Source organism: Pan paniscus, chromosome 3, assembly GCF_029289425.2.
Source record: "Pan paniscus chromosome 3, NHGRI_mPanPan1-v2.0_pri, whole genome shotgun sequence".
Lineage (NCBI taxonomy): Eukaryota > Metazoa > Chordata > Mammalia > Primates > Hominidae > Pan > Pan paniscus.
The window spans coordinates 156,773,501-156,789,224 of NC_073252.2; the positions used below are offsets into that span (position 1 = coordinate 156,773,501).

A 15,724-nucleotide genomic window follows, 5' to 3' on the forward strand; every position below is an offset into this window, starting at 1 on the left:
GAACTCTGGGCCTTACATGACCCTCCTGCCTCAGCTTCCCAAACCGTTGGGATTACAGGCATGAGCCACCAGGTCTGGCCTGTGATGGTTAATTTTATGTGTCATCTTGGCTAGGCGATAGTAATCAGATATTTAGTCAAACACCAATCTGGATGATGCTGTGCAGGTATTTTTTTTTTCCTTTTTTTTTGAGACGGAGTTTTGCTCTTGTTGCCCAGGCTGGAGTGCAATGGCACGTTCTTGGCTCACTGCAACCTCTGCCTCCCGGGTTCAGGCGATTCTCCTGCCTCAGCCTTCCTGAGTAGTTGGGATTACAGGCGTGCACCACCACGCCAGCTAATTCTGTATTTTTAGTAGAGATGGGGTTTCCCCATGTTGGTCAGGCTGGTCTTGAACTCCCGACCTCAGATGATCTGCCCGCCTCGGCCTCCCAAAGTGTGGGGATTACAGGCATGAGCCACCACTCCCAGCCCAGTGCTGTGCAGGTATTTCTTAGGTGAGATTAATATTTAAGTCAGTGGACCCTGAATAAAGCTATTTATCCTCCATAATGTGGGTGGGCCTCATTCAACCTCTTGAAGGTCTTAAGAGAAAGACTGAAGATCCCCCAGGGAGAGAGAATTCTGCCTGCAAACTGCCTTCAGGCTGGAGCTGCAACATCAGTTTCTCCCAGGGTCTCCATCCTGTTGGCTCACCCTGCTGCGTTTGGATTTGCCAACTTGCACAATCACAGGAGCCAACTCCTAAAAATAAACACCCCTCCCTGGCTCTTGCTCTCCTACATGCACAACACACACATCATTGGTTCTGTTTCTCTGGAGAACCCTGACTGATACAGATACTTAGGAGATCAGTCCAATGATATGGTATGATAACCCAAAATGGAGTTGAGTAGGATCAGAAAATCGTCATTCCAAGTTACAGGAAGTAGACTTTCAAGCAAATATCTTTAACATCATAAACAGTACCAACTTGAGAGTTATCCCATAAAGGCTGACATAGATGTCACATAGTCTCTGAATATGTGTTGCAAAGAATTGGAAAACAACCCTCTGAGAAGGAAGGAGGTAACATTTGGTTAAAAGTGGTGGAAAGGCCCGGCGTGGTGGCTCATTCCAGTGCCTGTAATCCCAGCTACTCAGGAGGCTGAGGCAGGAGAATCACTTGAACCCAGGAGGCGGAGGCTGCAGTGAGCCAAGATTGTGCCACTATACTACAGCCTGGGCAACAGAGCAAGACTCCGTCTCAAATAAATAAATAAATAAATAAATAAAATAAAAGCCCAGCCCTGTGCACTCCAGTGACCCAGCTGATTCATCTTCTCCAGCCTCATCACCAGATAATTCTGTGTTCTATATTCCAGCCACATTGAACCACATGTACTTCCCCAAAGGTGCTAGGTTATTGTCTTTGCCCTGTCTGTTCTTCCTAGAATAGACTTCCCTTTGCCTCATCAAGTCCCCCCTGTTCCTAGCACAAAATTCAATTCATTGTCAAATCCTCCAGCACCTTGCTACTCAAGGTCCTCAGACCAGCAACAACTAACTGCATTTCCTGGGAGCTTGACAGAAATGCAAAATCTCAAACCCCATTTCAGACCTACTGAATCATAATCTGCATCTTAACATGATCCCCAAGTGATTTGCATGACCTTTAAAATTTGAGAATACTGCTCTCAAACTCGAGTGGATGAGGAAAAGAATGTATCAGTCACTGAGACTGAAGTCTGTGTATTGGAATGAAGGGGGACAGTGAGAATATTTGCCAGCAAAGAAATGAAATAGAAATGAATTACGTTAAAAGTGTCTATCATATGCACGTAAATTATACAATGCATATGATATATGCATTGTATGAAGGAAAAAAACTACCAGAAATCCAGAAGGGGAAAATAATGAATGTATTATTGTATGAAGGAAATGTATAATAATAAATAATGAATGTATTATTGTATGAAGGAAAAAAACAACCAGAAATCCAGAAGGGGAAAATAATGAATGGAATAGAAGATAGAACTTAAGAGACATTTTGTGATTTAAAAAGAGAGATTAGGGCATTATAGAAGAAGTGGTTTAGAGACTTGCTCAATGGATTTCCAAAAGTATTTTTTAAGAGCATTTTTGGGTAAATGTATATAAGAATGATACATACTGTTAAATCTCATAAATTGTACTTTTTAGAAACATTGTAATTAAGCTCTCTAACCTTAAGTTTATACATGGAAAACCAAACTCAAAGCATGGATATAAAATATTCCCATTTTCAACCATCTATTTTGATGGGAAAGCTTATGATACTGTCTATAGGTTTAAGCTTTTAAAATTTCCCCCAAGTCGCCCAGTAACGCAGACAAAATTCTACTTAAGAGACTTTCAGTGCATGGTTCTGATTCTTGTCGTGTAAGAATGGAAAATGTGTTGGCATCTCAAGTAAGAATAGTAATGATAGCCACTCACTGGGGGCTATGTGTGAGGCACTGCGTTGGAGGCTTTTCACATGTGGTATTCATTATTTGCTTTCAAATATGTAAGAACATTTGTTCCAATTTATTTTCCCTAAAGAGGATTCATGTAAAAGAGAGGGGGGTTGAGTATTTATTGAAGCATCCACACAAATTCTGCAGGACAGTCCAAAAAATGGACTTGTGGGACACGTATCTAAAGTAACTCTGGAAATTTAGAAAAAAGCCTCATTGATAAAAAGATAAATTATTTTGAATGATTCAGTATTTTGTTTATTTCTGGAATGGAAGGGGTATGACCAAGTGCTCAACTACTCTCAGGAATAATGGGTTAAACCGACCTCAGGTGCCTCTTGATGTGATGCACTGAGCATGAGGCAACGTCACTTATCTGGGATTCCTGACAAAAACACGTAACCTGAACCCACTCATGAGGAAACATCAGACAAGCCCATACTGAAAGACTCAGAACTGGCCTGGATTCCTCAAAAATGTCCGTGTTATAAAAGACCAGAGTGAGGAACTCCTCCACATTGAAGGGGACTAAAGAGACGTGATAACTCAATGTAATACATGGTCCTAGACTGAATCCTGGATCAGAATATTACAAAGGTCGTCAGTTGATACTTTTTGTTGTTGCTGTTGTTGTTGTTATTTTTTAAGACAGTCAGGCTGTCACACAGGCTGGAGTGCAGTGATGCAATCATAGCTCACTGCAGACTTGCAGACCTGTGATCGAGCAAGCCTCCCACCTCAGCCTCCTGAGTAGCTGGGATTACAGGCGTGCACCACCACCCCTGCCTAATTTTTTATACTTTTTGTAAAGATGGGGTCTCACTATGTTACCCAGGCTGCTCTCAAACTTGGGCTCAAGTGATTCTTCCACCTCAGCCTCCCAAAGTGCTGGGATTATAGGTATGAACCATCACCATCTGCTATTTAGTAAAATTTGACTGTGAACTTTAGATTAGATAATAATACTCTATCAATGTTAAATTTCCTGAATCTTATAAATTGTACTGTGGTTATGTGAGACAGCATCCTTGTTCTTAGGAAATACACCCTGAAATATTTAGGAGTAAAGGGTCTAGCCTGCAGACCATTTATTCCACAGGGTCTGTGCCTGTAGTCCTAGCTACTCAGGAGGCTGAGGTGGGAGGATTGTTTGAACCCAGGAGTTCAAGGCTGCGGTGCACTATGGTTGTGCCCATGAATAGCCAATGCACTCCAGCCTGGGCAACATAGTGAGACCCCCATATCTTAAAAAAAAAAAAGACAAGAGACGTTGGGGGGCATCATGTCTGCAACTTGCACTCAAATGGTGTAAGAGAGAGAGGAAGAAAGCGAACATAAAAGCAAATAAAATTAACAACAGATGGGGCTGGGGAAAGAGTATATCAAGTTCTTAGAGCTGTTGTTACAACATGCTCTACAAATTTGAAATCAAAATAAGAAGTCTTTTAACAGATTTTTTAATGCAAAAAATATTTCACTGGATTTGGCGAACGATAGAGGCGTTTGGGATAATTTAGTCTGTAATAGCTCTAATCTGACACAAAATTAGTTCAGCGACAGAAAGTAACTAATCCAAGCCCTCCTCCACACACACTGCAATAAATCATTTCACTTGGACCCATCTCAAAATTCAGACTACATTGAAATGTTAGATGTCGAACTGTTCCCTTTTTCAATACGAAGTATTCCTAAGGTCAGGATCTACTGAGGAGGACAGCTAAGTCTCCTGCCATCACAGAATGTCTCAAATAGACATAATGGCTTGCTGATTAATCAGATCTCGGGCAACGGAGGGTGAGTAATATTCTAGTGAATTGGCAAGATTCTCCAAAAGAGCAAGAAGTCTTTTTATGCATAGGGAACAGGAGTCTCTGAATGGGCCTCAGCTATTCTATTCCTTTTTCTAGCATGGAAATCTGCTGTCAAACTCTATTGAAAAACTGGACGCCTGCAAAGTTCATTGTGCTGTGGGATTAGACAGAAAGCTATTATTGGCGAATGGTTTGTACACAGACCTCAGGAAATAGTTGTTGAATATATACTTCCACATTCTTTAATTCTCCTCCTAACTCTATAAAATATTCAAAACAGATACCAAAATCCCCATTTTACTTATAAAAACCCATACAGGGAAATTATGCAACTTGCCCAAGATTCCATAAATAGTTTAGGGGACAACCTAGAATTCAAACTGGTATAAGCTTACTCTGCTAACCAGTTTGTGAGGTTTTGAGTGGAGTTACAGATTTACCTCCATTTCACAAATGGTGCTTTCTCAGCTCTTGGAACTCACAGGGGTCGCCATTCTCTCGAGGTTAAACCTAGTGATAAGAAATTCTGAGGACACAACCTCTTGTTTTCTTTAACTATAAAAGGGGAATAATGCCCACTTACCCACTGAATAAACATCACTGTGGCAATCCAGTATAAATTACAAAATGCTTCGATAGGTTAAAAGAAGCTACAAAACTGATTATTAGTATTACTATGAGAAACCTGTCCCTGATTTATATGTTAAAGCAGCCTGACTTTTTCTATGACGATTTAGAAAAGCAAAACATCATACCTTTTCCTTTTTTGGTAGCTTCGGCAGCTTAGGTGGTTTGGAAGCTCTTGGCAATGATGACTTACACTGCCTAACAAGAATAGCCCATTTGGAATTTCTCTGATCAGTGTCCTCGAAAGCACTCATATGCCAGGCAAAAGAAGCACGACTCTGTTTTCCTTGCATATCCAGGACATGAGGTTTTGGTTGCCTGGAATAGGAACAAATTGGTTCTGAAATGGAAAAGATCTAGAAACAAGGCCACCAGTTTTCAGATAGTTGAGATTTGTCTGTTTTTCTAGTAATTTAAGGTGATTCTAGCCATGTGGCTTAGGAAAGCTGAAGACCTGACCCATCCTGGGAAGTTTCTGTACTCTCTCCACTCTACATCACTGGACTGCTAGAGATCCAAAGAACCACCCCCCAGATGGACACCTATCTATGAAGCTTGTTGATGAATGCACTACTGTCCTTTCAGAGCCAAGCATGGAAGATGCTGTGAAGTTGAAGGTGATATGCTAACGCTGAGGCTTCATGAGACCCATGTGATCTCCTGAAGGACATGGCCTATCCATTTTGAGGTCTCATGGACATTCAGGAAAACACCAGCTTTTCTATTCCAAGCTCTGGCTTTGGACTGCATTTTAGAGGAAAGATCTAGGCTTCTTCCTCTTTCCCTGGTGAGATCCTTGGCTAAGTTCTAACAACCCTAAATTAGAACATTATCTCAGCCCTGCCTTTCCATTATAAAAGGCTGACTCTGGGGAACAGACAGAAACAGGATTGTAAGGGTAGGGATTTGCCAACTCATTTGGAAAGCTGTTGTTGCTTAGAGAGCCTCTTGGGACTTCTTATTCACCATCCTTCCACCTGGGCTGCAAGAGCCCCTTGGGGACTGCAAAGTTCTCTTTCTAGAATCTGAGTCTGTGGGTTCCCAAGGTCTTTGGACCATGATTTGTGGGAGATTTGCATCGCCCTTCACTCACTCAAGAATCTACAGGCACTTTCTACATGGCTGGCACAGTACAAGGCACCGTGAGGACCAGCAGTAATAAGACAAAGCCCCTGTTGTCATAGAGCTTATATACCTGTGGGGGAGACAAAAAATAAACAGATAACTGAAATATTTGGGAAGTACTAGGAAAAAAAATTAAGGCAGATGAGTAGAAAATCTTGGGCATGCTATTTTCGTGAGGTTAGACAAGAGAGGACGAGGTAACGTTTGAGCAGAGATCTCAGTGAAGCAAGAGTGTGAGCCATTCTCCCAGCATACAGAGGTCAGGCAGTTCCTTCCTGCTCCTGAGAATCACAGAATCCCTGTGGTGGGAGGGAAGTGACCATGGCTGTCTCCAGCAGACCCTCCCCTGACATCCCATCATCCTAGAATAAAGTCTGAGCTCCTCAGCGTAGCATGCAGGGGAGTTTGTTGTTGCTGTTTGGTTTTTGTCTGCTTTTGCTTTATGTATGTATGTATGTATGTATGTATGTATGTATGTATGTATGTATGTATGTTTGTAGAGATGGAGTCTCGCTCTGTCACCCAGGCTGGAGTGCAATGACACGATCTCTGCTCACTGCAACCACCACCTCCCAGGTTCAATCAATTCTCCTGCCTCATCCTCCCAAGTAGCTGGGATTACAGGTGTGCACCACCACCTCCAGTAAATTTTTGTATTTTTAGTAGAGATAGGGTTTCACCATGTCGACCAGGCTGATCTTGAACTCCTGACCTCAGGCCATCCTCCCACCTCAGCCTCCCAAAGTGCTGGGATTACAGGCGTGAGTCACCACCCAGCCTGTCTGCTTTCTTTTTAAAAATGGTCCTGCTGGGCGTGGTGGCTCATGCCTGTAATCCCAGCACTTTGGGAAGCTCAGGCAGGCAGAACACGAGGTCAGGAGATCAAGACCATCCTGGCCAACATGGCAAAACCCAGTCTCTACTAAAAATACAAAAAATTAACCAGGTGTAATGGCACGCGCCTGTAGTCCCAGCTACTCAGGAGGCCGAGGCAGGAGAATCACTTGAACCCAGGAGGTAGAGGTTGCAGTGAGCCAAGATCACGCCACTGCACTCCAGCCTGGGTGACAAAGAAAGACTCCATCTCAAAAAAATAATAGTTATAATACAAACAACTAGCTGGGTGTGGTGGTGCACGCCTGTAATCCCAGCTACTCAGGAGGCCAAGGCAGGAGAATCACTTGAACCTGGGAGGCGGAGGTTGCAGTGAGCTGAGATCACATCACTGCACTCCGGCCTGGGTGACAGAGCAGGGGGGAAAAAAGGTCCAACCTCAGTTGATCCTTCTGGCCCACTCTCCTCAGCCTGTCTCTACTTTCAGACACACACAGTCCTTCCTTTCGCCTTCGCCTTCCCATCGATGAGCTCCAAAGAAGCTGCACTCTGAGACTCACAGCCTTTTGCTTCAATTTCCTCTGCTTGTGATTCCCTCTCCTCCTTATTTCCTGGAAAACTGCAACTAAGTTGGGGCTTTAAACATCACCTTTTCCCTGAAGACTTTTTGTTCCTGTCATGAAGCAATTTTTCTCCTTTAATAGCACTATTTGACTTTTTTTTTTTTTTTTTGAGACAGATTCTCTGTCTCCCAGGCTGGAGTGCAATGGCATGATCTCAGCTCACTGCAACCTCTGCCTCCCAGGTCCAAGCAATTTACCTGCCTCAGCCTCCCAAGTAGCTGGGATTACAGGTGCCTGCCAAGCCTGGCTAATTTTTGTATTTTAAGTAGAGACAGGGTTTCACCATGTTACCCAGGCTAGTCTCAAACTCCTGACCTTAGGTGATCCACCCACCTCGGCCTCCCAAAGTGCTGGGATTACAGGCGTGAACCATCGTGCCCGGCCTGACTTCTTTTGTAGAAACTATTAGAATATTCTTGAATTCCTAGCTCAGCAGTCTCTCTTTCTACAAATTCAGTGCTCCTTAAAAGGCCCAGAGTGTATCTCATTCGTCATTGGCTCCCCAGTGCCATTACCCTGCCTGACACGTAATTGACACTCAACTAATCTTGGAGAATGGAGGAAGAGGGAAGGACAGAAAAGACCAGAACTGAGTGACAGGAAGGGCGCCTGCCTTCCCTCCCACTCCCTTCACCCCACCTGCTCTACAGCCTCTTTCCGCTCCTGCCAGGCAGCTGTGTAGGACTGGATCCCTGCGGTCCAGTTTGTCTGAGTTGTGTTATTTACAAGTACAGATTAATAGCTGGAAATAATTTCAAGAAAGCTTAAAAGGCAGGATAGCTGATGGTGAGAATGTAAGCAACAGATAGTGCTTATAGTTTATATTAGCTTGATTAATGATGCAAGGAAAAACTATTTCATGCAAATGTCACCTTTTCTTTAACATGTTATACAAGTAACTATATAGAAGAGTTTAGAAAAGAAAAATCCTTGGCCATCTTTAGTCTTCACTTAAGTGCTAAAATATTTTATTATCTTTTAAATTCAGTATCTCCTACATCCCTGAAATTGGGAACACCAGAAGCAATAGAAAGTTAAAAATTAGATGTAGTTCAAAGATATTAAAGGTTTTACAAATATACTGGCCACATCAACTATGGGGATTTACCCACACTGTATTGAACTGGGCCCCAGATGGGACCCAAAGTCTAAAGAGACAAACCAAGGAGCAGAAGGTTTGGTTCCAGATGGGCCATGAGTGCCAGGCCCGCGTGATGGGTAGGTGTCAGGTGCACACACAAAATAGCAGCAAACACACGCATGCCCCACAATGAACACCACCACCAGACGTTTATAGTACAACATTCTTACTATTTAATTATTACACTAAATAGGCCCCTTAGGGTCAGATACTTTTCGTTTTTGTTGTTTTTTGAAACAACCTGAAGCTTATAGAAAAGTTGGAAGCACAGTACAAAATCTTTTCTCGAACCAGTTAAAAGTACTGGTTGTTGACAGGATATCTATCATCCCCCCAAGTTGTTGACAGGATACCTGTCATCCCCAAGTACTTAGTGTGTAATTCCCACAAACAAGGACATTCTACATAACCTCAACATAACCGTCAAAAGCAGAGAAAATGGGAAAATTAACGTTTTTATATTACTACCATCGAATGCTCAGACACCTTCAAGTTTGGCCAGGCATCCCAGTAACACCCATTTTGCAAAAGAATCCAGTTCAGAATCACGTGTTACATTAGTTTTTATGTCTCCTTCAGTCTGGAACTGTTTCTCAGTCTTCCTGTGACTTTCACATAGCCTTGATACTTTTGAAGAATCCAGGCCAGTTATTTTGCAGATGTCCCTCAATTTGGGTTTCTTATGTTTCCTCTTGGTTAGATTCGGGTTATGCATCTTTGGACAGGAATAACACAGAATGACCATAATTTTGAGTTGTCCCATTACTGATGATGTTCACTTAGGTCACTTGCTTAAAATGCTACCTACCAGAATTCTCCTTTATACCATCACATTTCTTGTTATTAGCACTTTTTGGAAAAGTACTTTGAAATTATGTAAAAATTCTCATCCCATATGAAATGTTGTATTTGTTTAAATCCACTTATTTCATTATGGGCTCACGGTTTCCTGCTTTATCCAGTAAGTAATAATCCATCACCAACATTGTTCATTTTGATGCTCAAGTTATCCCAGATTTGGCTAGCAGTAGCCCCTTCAATCTGGCTTCTGTGTCCTTTTGACATGTCCCTGTCATTCTTTATACACTTCCTTATGTTTTGGCACAAAAGATGTTCCAGGGTCATCTTTTCCCACCCCAGCCCTGGAATAATCCATTTTGTGAAGGAACTTGTTGGAGGTGGGGCCTGGTGGGAGGGGATTGGATTACGGGTGTTGCGGGGGTTCTAATCATTTAGCACCATCCCCTGTTGCGGGAAGTCAGGGACCCCGAATGGAGGGACCAGCTGGAGCTGCAGCAGAGGAAGATGAATTGTGAAGATTTCATGGATATTTATCAGTTCCTAAATAATACTTTTATAATTTCTTATGCCTGTCTTTACTTTAATCTCTTAATCCTGTTATCTTCATAAGCTGAGGATGTACGTCACCTCAGGACCACTGTGATAATTGTGTTAACTGTATAAATTGATTGTAAAACATGTGTATTTGAACAATATGAAATCAGTGCACCTTGAAAAAGAACAGAATAACAGCAATTTTTAGGGAACAAGGGAAGACAACCATAAGGTCTGACTGCCTGCGGGGTTGGGCAAAAAGAGCCATATTTTTCTTCTTGTAGAGAGCCTATAAATGGATGTGCAAGTAGGAGAGATATTGCTAAATTCTTTTCCTAGCAAGGAATATTAATACTGTGGGAAAGGAATGCATTCCTGGGGGGAGATCTATAAACGGCCACTCTGTGAGTGTCTGTCTTATGCGGTTGAGATAAGGACTGAGATACGCCCTGGTCTCCTGCAGTACCCTCAGCTTACTAGGATGGGGAAAAAACTCCGCCCTGGTAAATTTGTGGTCAAACCGGTTCTCTGCTCTTGAACCCTGTTTTCTATTGTTTAAGATGTTTATCAAGACAATACATGCACCGCTGAACATAGACCCTTATCAGTAGTTCTGCTTTTGCCCTTTGCCTTGTGATCTTTGTTGGACCCTTATCAGTAGCAGTAGTTCTGCTTTTGCCCTTTGTCCTGTTCCCTCAGAAGCATGTGATCTTTGTTCTGCTTTTTGCCCTTTGAAGCATGTGATCTTTGTACCTACTCTGTTCTTACACCCCCTCCCCTTCTGAAACCCTTAATAAAAAACTTGCTGGTTTGAGGCTCAGGTGGGCATCACGGTCCTACCGATATGTGATGTCACCCCTGGCGACCCAGCTGTAAAATTCTTCTTTTTATACTCTTTCTCTTTATTTCTTAGCCAGCTGACACTTATGGAAAAATAGAAAGAACCTACATTGAAATATTGGGGGCAGGTTCCCCTGATAATCCCCCTAGTGCTGTCTCGTGACAGAGTTCTCACAAGATCTGGTTGTTAGAAAGTGTGTAGGCTGAGCACAGTGGCTCAAGCCTGTAATCCCAGCACTTTGGGAGGCCAAGACAGGCAGATCACCAGAGGTCCGGAGTACAAGACCAGCCTGTCCAATATGGTGAAACCCCGTCTCTACTAAAAATACAAAAATAATTAGCCAGCCATGGTGGCATGCATTTGTAATTCCAGCTACTTGGAAGGCTGAGGCACAAGAATTGCTTGAACCCGGGAGGCAGAGGTTGCAGTGAGCTGAGATCACACCACTGCAATCCAGCCTGGGTGACAGAATGAGATTCCATCTCAAAATTTTAAAAAAAAAGGAAAAAGAAAAAGAAAAAAAGAAAGTGTATAGCACCTCCCACTTCGCTCTTTCTCCCTCCTATTGGCCATAGGAAGATGTGCCTGCTTCTGCTTTCCCTTCATCTTCTGTCATTATTGTAAGTTTTCTGAGCCCTCCCCAGAAGCAGAAGCCTGTACAGCCTGCAGAACTGTAAGCCAATTAAACCTCTTTTCTTTATAAATTACCCAGTCTCAGATATATCTTTATAGCAGTGCGAGAAAACATTAATACAGAACTCTAGTTCCTTTTCACGGAGAATGGTATTTAAAAACCCAAGATCACAGTGTTAAACATTCTTATTGCTATAGGGGTGACAGTGTTCCTGAGCTACAGTTTTCTCCCTTGCCATATTTGTAAACTTCTTCTACTACAGTGATAAACCTGGCTCCCATTCCTTCTACATATTTACTTTTTTTTTTTTTTTTTTTTTTGAGACAGAGTCTTGCTCTGTCACCCTGGCTGGAGTGCAGTGGTGCGATCTTGGCTCACTGCAAGTTCCACCTCCTGGGTTCATGCCAGTCTCCTGCCTCAGCCTCCCAAGTAGCTGGGACTACAGGCGCCTGCCACCACACCCAGTTAATTTTTTTGTATTTTTAGTAGAGATGGGGTTTCACTGTGTTAGCCAGGATGGTCTCAATCTCCTGACCTCGTGATCTGCCCGCCTCAGCCTCCCAAAGTGCTGGGATTACAGGCGTGAGCCACCGCGCCCAGCCTTACATATTTACTTTTTTGATCTGCCTCCTTGTCTATAACCAATCTCCCAATGCTACTGCCACCCCCCTCTGCCTTGTGTATGGCCTCCTCACACCACTTGGAACCCAGCATCCCAACCCAGGATGCTCTCCCCAACAGACCCCTTCTCACTCTGCTCTGGACCACCACAGTCCCCCAACTTGCCACTCTGGGGCAGAAAATCTTTTTGCCAGGCTGCACCTAGTGGCTCTGAGACTGTATTGTGGAGGAAGGGAAGAGGAACATGGTCAGATATCTCTGAGACATCCCCAAATGTCTAGAAGAAGATACTGTATATATCTGCTGATTAAATAAATTGATTTTATATCACTAGATCCAGATTGTTAGATCATATCATTCAATCATGTTTTAGGTCACTTTTAAATTGAGATATAATTCATATACTATTGAATCCACAGATATTTAAGTGAACAATTCAGTAGGGTTTTATTATATTCAAAAGATTATGCAATCACCACCACTTAATAATTTCAGACATTTTCACCAACCCCAAAAAGATACTTTATATTAACACTCAGTCCCCATTCTCCCCTTCCTCCAGCCCCTAGCAATTTCTACCTGTATGCATTTGCCTATTGGGAATATTTTATATAAATGGAATCATACAAAATGTGGCCTTTTGTCTTCTTTCAGTTAGAATAATGATTTCAAGAATTGTCCATGTTGTAGAATGTACTTCATTCCTTTTTATGACCAAATAATATTTCATGGTATGGATATATAATAGTTTGTTTATACATATTCATCACTTGGTGGATATTCAGTCATCCCAGCACCATTGTCAAAAAGACTACTTTAACATATTGAATTGTCTCAGCATCCTTGTTAAAGTTAGTTGACCATAAATGTAAGGGTTTATTTCTGGACTCTAAAATTTATTCCTTTGATCTATATATCTATCTTTATGCCAGTACCATACTGTCTTGATTACTGTAGCTTTATAGCAAGTTTTGAAATGGAAAAGTGTGAGTTCTCCAACTTTGTTCTAGGATTGTTTCGACTATTCTGGATCCCTTATATTTCCATTTGAATTTTAGGATACACTTGTCAATTTCTACAAAGAAGCCAGTTGAGATTTTGATAGGGACTGCATTGAATCTGTAGATCTATTTAGGGAAGACTATATTAAGTCTTCTAGTTAATGCATATGTATTTCTATTTATTTGGGTCTTCTTTACTTTCTTTCAATGATGTTTTGTTTTCAGTGTGCACATTTTGTGCTTGTTAAATTTACTTCTAAATGTCTTATTCTTTTCATATTATAAATGAAATTGTTTTAATTTCATTTTAGACTATTCATTGCTAATGTAAAAAAATACAATTGATTTTTGTATCTTGATCTTACACTGTGATCTATTGAACTTATTAGTTGTAATAGATTTTATGTAGATTCCTTAGGATTTTTTTACATATAAGATCATGTTATCAGCAACTAGAGATAGTATTACTTCTTCTTCTCCAATATGATGCCTTTTATTTTGTCTTCTATCTAAGTGCCCTGGCTAGAATACCTATCACAAGGTTGAATAGACATAGTGAGAACTGACATCCTTGTCTTGTTTTTGATCATAGAATAAACACATGCAGTTTTTTACCATTAAATATTATATTCTCTGAGGTTTTTTTTATAGATTCACTTTATCAGTGTTATAGGCTGTTTTTCTCCCCAAGTTTATATGTTGAGGTCCTAACCCCCAAGGTGATCCTATTTGCTGATAGGACCTATAAGGAGATAATAAAGGTTAGGTGAGGTCATAAGTGTGGGGCCTTTATCCAATAGGACAGGTGTCCTTATAAAAAGAGAAAGAGACACCAGAGAGCTGTCTCTCTGCATATGCACATAGAAAAACCATGTAAGGACACAGAAAATAGCCATCTCCAAGCCAAGAAGAGTGGCCTTACCAGGAACCAACCCTAACAGTACCTTGATCTTGAATTTCTAGCTCCAGAACTGTGAGAAAATTAATCTCTGTTGTTGAGCCACCCAGTCTGTGGTATTTTGTTACAGCAGTGCAAGCAAACTAATACAGTCAGGTTGAGAACATCCCCTTCTATTCCTAGTTTGTTGAGTGTTTTTCATCATGAAAAAGGGTTAGAGTTTTTGTCAAATGCTTTTTCTGCATTTATTGCGAGGATCATATGGATGGTTTTTGTTTGTTTTTTGTTTTTTGAGACAAAGTTTTGCTCTTGTTGCACAGACTGGAGTGCAATGGTGCAATCTCTGCTTACTGCAACCTCTGCCTCCTGGGTTCAAGTGATTCTCCTGCCTCAGCCTCCCAAGTGGCTGGGATTACAGGTGCCCACCACCATGCCTGGCTAATTTTTTTGTATTTTTAGTAGAGACATGGTTTCACCATGTTGGTTAGACTGGTCTCAAACTCCTGACCTCAGGTGATCAAACTGCCTTGGCCTCCTGAAGCACTGGGATTACAGGAGTCAGCCACTGCACCTGGCCTATTTGTTTTTTCAAACAGGGTCTTACTACATTACCCAGGTTATACTTGAACTTCTAGGCCCAAGGGATCCTCTCACCTCAGCTTCCCAAGTCGCTGAGACTCCAGGCATGTACCACCATGCCTGGCTTGACCATGTGGTTTTTATCCTTCATTCTGTTGGCATGGTATATTACATTGATTGATTTCCATACATTAAATCAACCACGCATTCCTGGGATAGATTCCACTTGGTCATGATGTATAATCCTTTTTATGTTGCTAGATTTGGTTTACTAGTATTTTGTTGAATATATTTTGTATCTATATTCATAGCAGGTATTAGTCTGCAGTTTTCTTGTTATATCTTTGTCTGCTTTGGTAACAGAGTAATAAATGAATTGGAAGTGTTTCCTCCTCATTTATTTTTCTGGAAACAGTTTGTGAAGAATTTCTGTTAATTATTCTATAAATGTTTGCTAGAATTTACCAGTGAAGTTATTCAGGCTTCACCTTTTCTTTGTGGGAAGTTTGTTGATTAATGATTTAATTTTTTAACTTGTTATAGGTCTATTCAAATTTTCTCTTTATTCTTGAATCAATTTTGGTAGTTCGTATCTTTCTACTGATTTATCAATTTTATTGAATTGATCTAATTTGTTGGAATTGTTCGCAGTACTCCCTTATAATAATTCTTATTTCTATAAGATCAGTAGTGATGTCCTTATTTTATTCCTGATTTTAGTAGTTTAAATGTTTTCTCATATTTCTTAGTCGGTATCTTAGTTCAGCAGTCCCCAACCTTTTTGGCACCAGGGACCAGTTTCATGGAAGACAATTTTTCCATGGACGAAGAAGGGGTTGAATGGGATGGTTTCAGGATGAAACTGTCACCTCAGATCCTCAGGCATTACTTAGGATTCATAAGAAGCACACAACCTAGATCCCTCACATGCGCAGTTCACAAAAGGGTTCACAGTCTTATGAGAATCTAATGCTGCCACTGATCTGACAGGAGGCAGAGCTCAGGCAGTAAGGCTCTCTGGCCTGCTGCTCACCTCCTCCTGTGTAGCTCAGTTCCTAACGGGTTACACGTCTACAGCCCAGGGGATGGGGACACCTGTCTTAGTTCATCTGGACTGCAGTAACAAAATACCATACACTGAGTGGCTTATAAGTAACAGAAATTTGGAGGATGGGAAG

At 41.5% G+C, this 15,724-nt stretch overlaps 1 protein-coding gene across 1 annotated transcript in view; it reads right to left on the reverse strand.

Annotated features, from left to right (window-relative positions):
• SPMIP2 (sperm microtubule inner protein 2) overlaps positions 1-15,724 on the reverse strand; it is a 147,206-nt gene that overhangs the window by 18,096 nt on the left and 113,386 nt on the right. Inside the window, exon 4 of the mRNA XM_003822535.5 lies at positions 5,043-5,232. Coding sequence (XP_003822583.1) covers positions 5,043-5,232 — 190 coding nt within the window. The remainder of the gene's footprint in view (positions 1-5,042; positions 5,233-15,724) is intronic.